The sequence below is a fragment of the Atta colombica genome, unplaced genomic scaffold, assembly GCF_001594045.1.
Source record: "Atta colombica isolate Treedump-2 unplaced genomic scaffold, Acol1.0 scaffold231, whole genome shotgun sequence".
NCBI lineage: Eukaryota > Metazoa > Arthropoda > Insecta > Hymenoptera > Formicidae > Atta > Atta colombica.
This window is the reverse complement of record NW_017259329.1, coordinates 183917-191181: the sequence shown is the minus strand read 5'-3', so window position 1 is coordinate 191181 and position 7265 is coordinate 183917. Positions and strand designations below refer to the sequence as shown.

Sequence of the window (7265 nt, the reverse complement as noted above, 5' to 3'; positions counted from 1 at the left end):
CAGCTCGGTGTGGTGTATTATGAACTGTTAAAACCGACTGAAACAATCACAGGCGATCGGTATCGAACGCAATTGATGCGTTTGAGCCGAATATTGAAAGACAAACGGCCGCAACGAGAGACACGATAAAGTGATTTTGCGGCATGACAATGCTCGACCCCAAAGTGGTCTTGCGAAAGTGGTCAAGACATACTTGGAAACATTGAAATGGGAAGTCCTACCCTACCCGCCGTGTTCTCCAGACGTTGCTCCCTCTGACTATCACTTGTTTCGATCAATGGCACTCGGCCTGGCTGACCAGCACTTCCGGTCTTATGAAGAAGTAAAAAATTGGATCGATTCGTGGATAGCCTCAAAAGATGACCAGTTTTTTCGACGCGGGATTCGTACGCTACCTGAAAGATGGGAGAAAGTAGTGGCCAGCGATGGACAATACATTGAATCATAAATGTATAATCAATTTTTTACAATAAAGCCTCGAATTTCGGCGGAAGCAAAGTTGTACACCTAATATATGAGGCATAAGAAACCAACCAGAGTTCTTTATCATGGAAAGGAAGGAAACGGAGGACTTCGATTAGTACATTTTCTTATGCATTACGTGTTATGCATTATGCAAGAGTCCGTGCTCCCCGCTTAAAAATTCACTCTTTCGACTGCTGTTAACCGCATTTTTGTGTGAATTTTACTTCACGCCATAGACCTTCATAAAGTTTGTAAAAAAATTTCAGATATGACGGGTATCCATTTGTGTCCATAAAGAATCAGTCAGATTGAAATATCAATTATCGATTTCGAAAGTAGAGATTTCAAGCTTTCAAATGCTTTTTTTATTTTTTTTGTCTGTGACAATTTTTCACCGAGTTACGATGTTCTTATATTGCGCAATTTTGAGCGTGTTCTAAAGTGTTTCTTATTTTTTTGTTAAATAGTATATTATAAGACTTTTTTGTTCTCCTTAACTATTGTTCTTCTTAATTATTGTTCCCCTTTCATGCTCCCAATGTGACTCGTACATCAATTCTGAGACACTCTATATGTTGGATTGTACTCTTTGGTTAACTATATCATGTCGAAATTCAGGTTTTAGTAAATATTTCTTTTTCTTGTTATCGTCTTATTATAGAAATATAAAAAAAATTATTTTATAAAAATTTTAAATAATTATGAAAAGTATCTTGATACTACGTCACCAGACTTTTGAAAAAAATATCTTGGCGCCGCCAGGCCTTCGAAAAAAGTACCCTAGCCCCGTTAAGATACAACTACATCTATGTCTAATTGTAAAAGAGTATGTATTTCCTGTATAATGTCGATATTGATGAGCCATTTTTCATGTGACTTTCATGTGTTTAAATATGATTTATGATATGACTGGAGTAATATCACCCATCACGATTTTAACTGGAATAGTATCAAAACTTCTTGACAGTGAATTTTCATGTAATAAAAAATTAATTTTAAAAATGGTATATATAAAAAAATAACACCACGGTTTAAATAAACAAAATTCTCAACAAGCGAGGATTATGCTGTCAAGGTATTAATCTTAAACATCATTTTCATTAATCATAAAATATTTTACTAGCCGAAAATTAATCAATCTATACAAAAGTTATAACACACTAGTTTCATATCATAATTTTTTAAAAATTAACAGATATCTCCATATCACATGTACATTGCAGCACATAACAACCGAGAACATTTAATAGCAGGATGTATATAGATGTACATTAAGCACATGTAACGCATCGAACTGCGCTGATTTCGCTTTAGCAGAAGAGAGACCTTAACTGCGACCCTGGCATTCGTATTACACATATCATAATTGCGATAATAATATCTCAGCTTTGCAAATTTGCGAATTATTAATTTTTGTCAAATTTATTAATACTCTACATTGGAAATGACCTCGTCACAGGTGGAAACGTCTGTTAGTAACTATATTTACATAATTGACATTGGAAAGTAGCTCCTTTAAGGGGTTACGTCACTTTGGAGGCTACAAAAATAGAATTTTTGGTCTCAAAAGATAGTTTATAGTCTTAAAAATAAGGTTCTAATAAAAAGTTAAAATTAATAATTAACATTTTTTAATCAAATTTCGAGCTAGTTTAGTTAGAAACATATCTGTAATGTCGACGAGCGGTTCGGAGCAATTCGGAGTTATTACTTACAAGTTTACCTAAACTTGTAAGATAAAAAAGAAAATTATTCAGAACGAACAAAAAAGAAAAAGAGGAGGCAAATGTAGAAGATATTTTCGATTAAACACACAAAACTTTACACGCGTCATCACAAACTTTAAACGCGTTTTTCTTGAAACTACATTTTCAAAATTGGCGTTGCGCGGGTCTCAGAAACTGTTCATCCGATTATCTGTTTATAAATTGTTTATCTGAAATTTGCACAGATTCTTCTCTTTTGTATAATCTAAAGAAATACGATATAGATTTTGCGATATGTTAAAAACTTTTTTTTATAATTTTTTTTTGAGAAATTTTTTAACTGAAAATGAGACTTTTTTCAAATGTTTATCATTTCCGTAAAAATTGATATTTCGAAATATCCGTACGTATTTCTTTAATATTTATTATGTAAAAAATAAAAATTTTTGGCTTTTTGTTTCAGATCTAACTAAGAATCAGATCCTCATAACGCTGATTTAATAGTCGTAGCAAAACGACATTCAGTACAGCGGCTCTAATATCATTTTTGTAAATATCACTATTTTTTTAAAAAAGAAATAAAAAATTTATTATTTTATAGCTAAAGACTTGTTCCATAAAAGCCTAAAAATAAATTTTTCATTATTTTCATTGTTTGTTTTCCTACAAAAAATTCTCAAAGTTATGATCTTTAGACGATCAAGGTGATATAATATTATTATTCTTAATTTTATTTGTTTTTTAGAAAAATAATATTTAAAAAAAATTATATTTTTAGTCATTAACATTAACCACCAGTTTTATAAACAGGATTCAGTTCTTTCCAAACAATGTGTTGGTTTTGAAAAAGCTATCAAGCTGTTTGGAAGAGCCGGATACTAAATTATATAAGCTTTAACAGAAATCAAAATATCATCCTTTAACTAACAGATATTTTTTAAAATATAAACCCAAAGCACAACTTGCACTGAATCTTCCTTACTTACAGAATAATCTATCGAACAGACATAGCAGTTATGTGAATAATCTATTGAACAAACATAGCAGTTATTTGTAATCCCCTTACAAATTCCTTATTAACACTGCGCGATGATTGAGACCGAGTGAATGAAAATGTAGTGATCATCAGCATGATATATTTCAAAAAAGTATTGACGTACTAAAATTTTTTTTACTGAATTGTACTAAAAAAGTACTGAGTATATAAGTATATAATTATACTGAAAAGAACATCCCTGAGTATGGAATAAAGGAACCAGGTAAAGCGGCAATAAAAGAACTGACTTTTTCATTGCTCTCAATACCGGCTTTTTCATAACATTATGTGTAAAAAATTTAATTATAGAATACTGATAAACCAAAATAAACAAAAAAATTTGCAACTATGTTCTTATGTTCCGTTCTTATATAACATTCGATAAAAAAATACTTTTTCTAAAAGTTAATTGCAAATAAATGAAAAAGACTTGAAAATTTAATTTAAGAAACTTTTTTATAACGATAATTTTGCATCTCTTATTATAGTAACGCCGTAATGATTGCCAAATGTTTATGGACGACGTAGTTTTAATACTGTTATCAAATGAAAATATTTTAAAATTTTTGGCGATATTCAATTAATTGAAATGGCTCTTTCCAAACATGTCTCTTTCATATCTATTTTCCCCTGACTATGTATAAGGAATATAAATATGGCGATATGAAAGATTATAATACTATCTGCTTGTTACATACGCTTCTCAATGATGACAGTTTGGACAAGATTTTCTGTCCGCACCAGATGTTAGAACTATCTTCATCCGTTTTTTTTGTGTGACTCATATCGTTTCCAGATCGTAATTTATCGGCATGATTCTCGATATTAATTTTCCCGTCTTTGTCGATTCGCAAAGGCACAACGGAATTTAGACTGTCCATTGACAGATCGGCATCATAATTCTCCGGTTTTGCTTTACGTCTTATAGTGCTTCGGCTTTTTGATTTTCCGTTATTTGATTTTCGTCGGTCGGGGGACGGTGATCTAATAAAGATAAATTAATTTCATCTTATAATGATCAAGTTACAGTAAGTCACGAAACCATGCGTGATGCAATAATTAAAAGAATTCCATCCTAAAACTTGTTTTATCGCAAAAATATTGTTCCCTCCTCCCCTTATTTCAAAAGTGACAACTTATAAAAAACGTTATTTAATTTAAAGTTGTTATTTGCTATGAATGAGTTAAACATTATTCTATCAATTATCAAAAATGAACAAATTTATAACATTACATATGTATAATATACAACATTACATATAACATTTGTTAAAATAATCATTAGAACGCGAAGATGGATTTTTTAAGGATTGTGAACATTGCCAGGGCTCTAGTTTTTGATTGGAGACTCCAATTTTGGGAACCAATCTTCGATTGACGGGAAAAAGTATTCACTAATTTCACTATCTAGTGATGTCCGCGTAGCCTGTTTCTATGTTAAAAATGTTATAGTGTTGTATTTGTATGTTTTTTGTTTTATTTTTCGCGCTGTATAGTGCAATATTGAATTGCGGAAAGAAATATGATTAAAGAATATTTATTTTAATAATAAGAAAATCTATGATTATGTTTTCACTTTATGTTGTAATAATATACGAAAATATCTTGTTTACACTATGTAAGTTATTTTGATTGTTGCTATTTGAATAAAAAGAAAATGCAATAGTGGTCAAATATGAATGAAATCCTGTACGTTTTTTTTTGAAAAGCAATTTTTTTTGGATAGCAATTGGTTAAAATAGTAAATCTTCAGCGCAACGAATCTCGAAGCGGATCTTTGGCCCCAGCCAGACTATTGCTCGGGATCTGGTAACTGTGGTTGTGAAATGATATTTGATCATGTTAGATAAAGTGTACAATGATTAATTACTTAAGTGCTGAAATTTAATACAATCATTATTGAAATTATTTGAAATTATTTGAATTTGAAAGCATTAAGTAGGTTCAAAGAATATGTCAAATACAAAAAACTTTGAATACATTCATGTTTTTAGATTATTTTTCATAAGACCATTTTTTCTAACAATAGAAACTTTTATTCAGAAAATGATTATTGACTACAAGTTTTACTATTATTGTACAGAAAAATGACAGTGATTGACTATTAGTGATGAAAACTATCAAAATGAAGACAAAAATTCAGAAAATGAAAAGGAGATAAATTTAATAAAATTCCAAGTATAGGATATTATTTTTTTGATGTTCGATGGTTCAGCTTTTCTAAATTTGAGCGTTGATTTATGTTATATATTTGCGTCGCTTCATTCATTTTTACGAACGAGCATCTACGGCTTTGTTAAGTGCCTCTTGAGAGTATTTCATACAACTTACTTTAGACAGTTTGATGAAAAATTAAATCTATAATATTACAATATCTCAAAATAGTAATTTTATTTGTGAGAAGTAATTATCTAGTGAATTACAATAACCGTAAAAAATGAACTTTCTTAATTTAGAAATTTTTTATACAAATTGGAACATTTCAGAAATATTAATAAATTCTACATTTTCTCCTAGAATTTTTCCTAGAAATATATATTTATGAATTCTGAAATATTCTAAAATTTCTCATTTTATAATTTCTGAACAATATTTAAAATTTTTTTAGATTTCATAATTGATCACCCTTTTATTTTCATAATTATTGCATGAATTAAAAAAATAAATATGTAGGAGATATAACCTTGTATTAGCGATATATGATGAACAAAAGTGTCATTAATTGTTTCATAAAAATATAATTTACGTATACATACGCTTAACTGAAGTGTTAAGTATTTCTTAATTATATACTACAGTTTTTGCGAATTCAATTTACGGACTGGAAAGTAAAAAACGGTAATGTAAATTGTAACTGTAAATTGAATATTTTGTTCATATATGGAGTTAGTAAATATCAGTTATTATTATGTTGTAAAATTAGTTGTTAATTTGACTTGGATTTTAATATATAGACAAATTCATAGCAAATAATCAATCATTGTATCGTAATCAACCACTGTATATTTTATCCCATGATGCAAGTAGACACCAGCTGTGTTCTAAAATTTACTGTCAGTATTGAAAATCTATAGTGGACGTGAAAATCTATAGTGACGTACTATAGATTTTCAGTACTGACAGTAAATTTTCAGCTAGCTGGAACATGGTGTGTTCTGTCGCATGTTTATCTGTTGCAACGAATCAGAACTCCATCTTTTTTCGCCATTTTTTTGGCGTATTTTGTTTCAATACACCTGCTATGACAGTAAAACTCAGTTTCACACATAGTAAATAATTACTTATTTTTAGTAAATAATTACTTTTTTTATTATTATTTATTATTTTTCATCTAATACATTTTTTATATTTAATACATTTTTTAATTATTTCAAATCATATGACAATCGCGCGAATATATATGTTATAAAATGACAGAAAACGAGATCAGCGCGTTGCTATGCGCAAACTTGTTTTAGTTACGAGCATACCATATCTACTTGCATTATAACTTTATCCTATATTCTTTTTACTGATATTATTTAATTATTAATAATTTTCTATCAAATTGAAAAAAAAGTTTTTCGTTTTTTCTTAATTTTTTTTTAATTGTGCCACTTTTGAATCTCATTTCTTTAAATTTTAATATCTTTTATCCTCTGTAATTATTGCATTTGAAATATGTATCAATTCTCCTTAGATAATTTTAAAAAGTTTATCCAAGTAGCACACAGCGCTTACAAAGCATTAACAAAGTGTATATAATTTTTAGCCTTTTGCAAGCGCTGCTGTGCTACTTGGGTTTATTTAATTTTAATCTTTTTTGAAATTCCTTTACCTAGATCCTTCGTCGCTGGATTCGATTTGTCGTCTTCTTAATCGCAATCGTCTTTGATAGTGAGGATCTTTCTCGCTTTGCGTTCGATATCGTGTACCTGGACTAAAAGTATCTTTAATAATTATTACATTCGCGACATTTGTGTCAAATAAGTTAGGATTGTATTTAATCCTCCGGATCTAACGAAGGTCTATTGGACCTTCAATTATATTTCTGATGAAAATTTTTCTTAGAAATTTTT

General features: G+C 29.3%; 1 protein-coding gene across 1 annotated transcript in view; it reads right to left on the bottom strand.

Annotated features, from left to right (window-relative positions):
* Positions 1-7265, bottom strand: part of LOC108688391 (histone-lysine N-methyltransferase, H3 lysine-79 specific) — a 61692-nt gene that overhangs the window by 22127 nt on the left and 32300 nt on the right. Inside the window, exons 10-11 of the mRNA XM_018194636.1 lie at positions 7025-7126; positions 3906-4191 (exon numbers count right to left, since the gene is read on the bottom strand). Of these exons, the coding sequence (XP_018050125.1) occupies positions 3906-4191; positions 7025-7126 (388 nt within the window). The remainder of the gene's footprint in view (positions 1-3905; positions 4192-7024; positions 7127-7265) is intronic.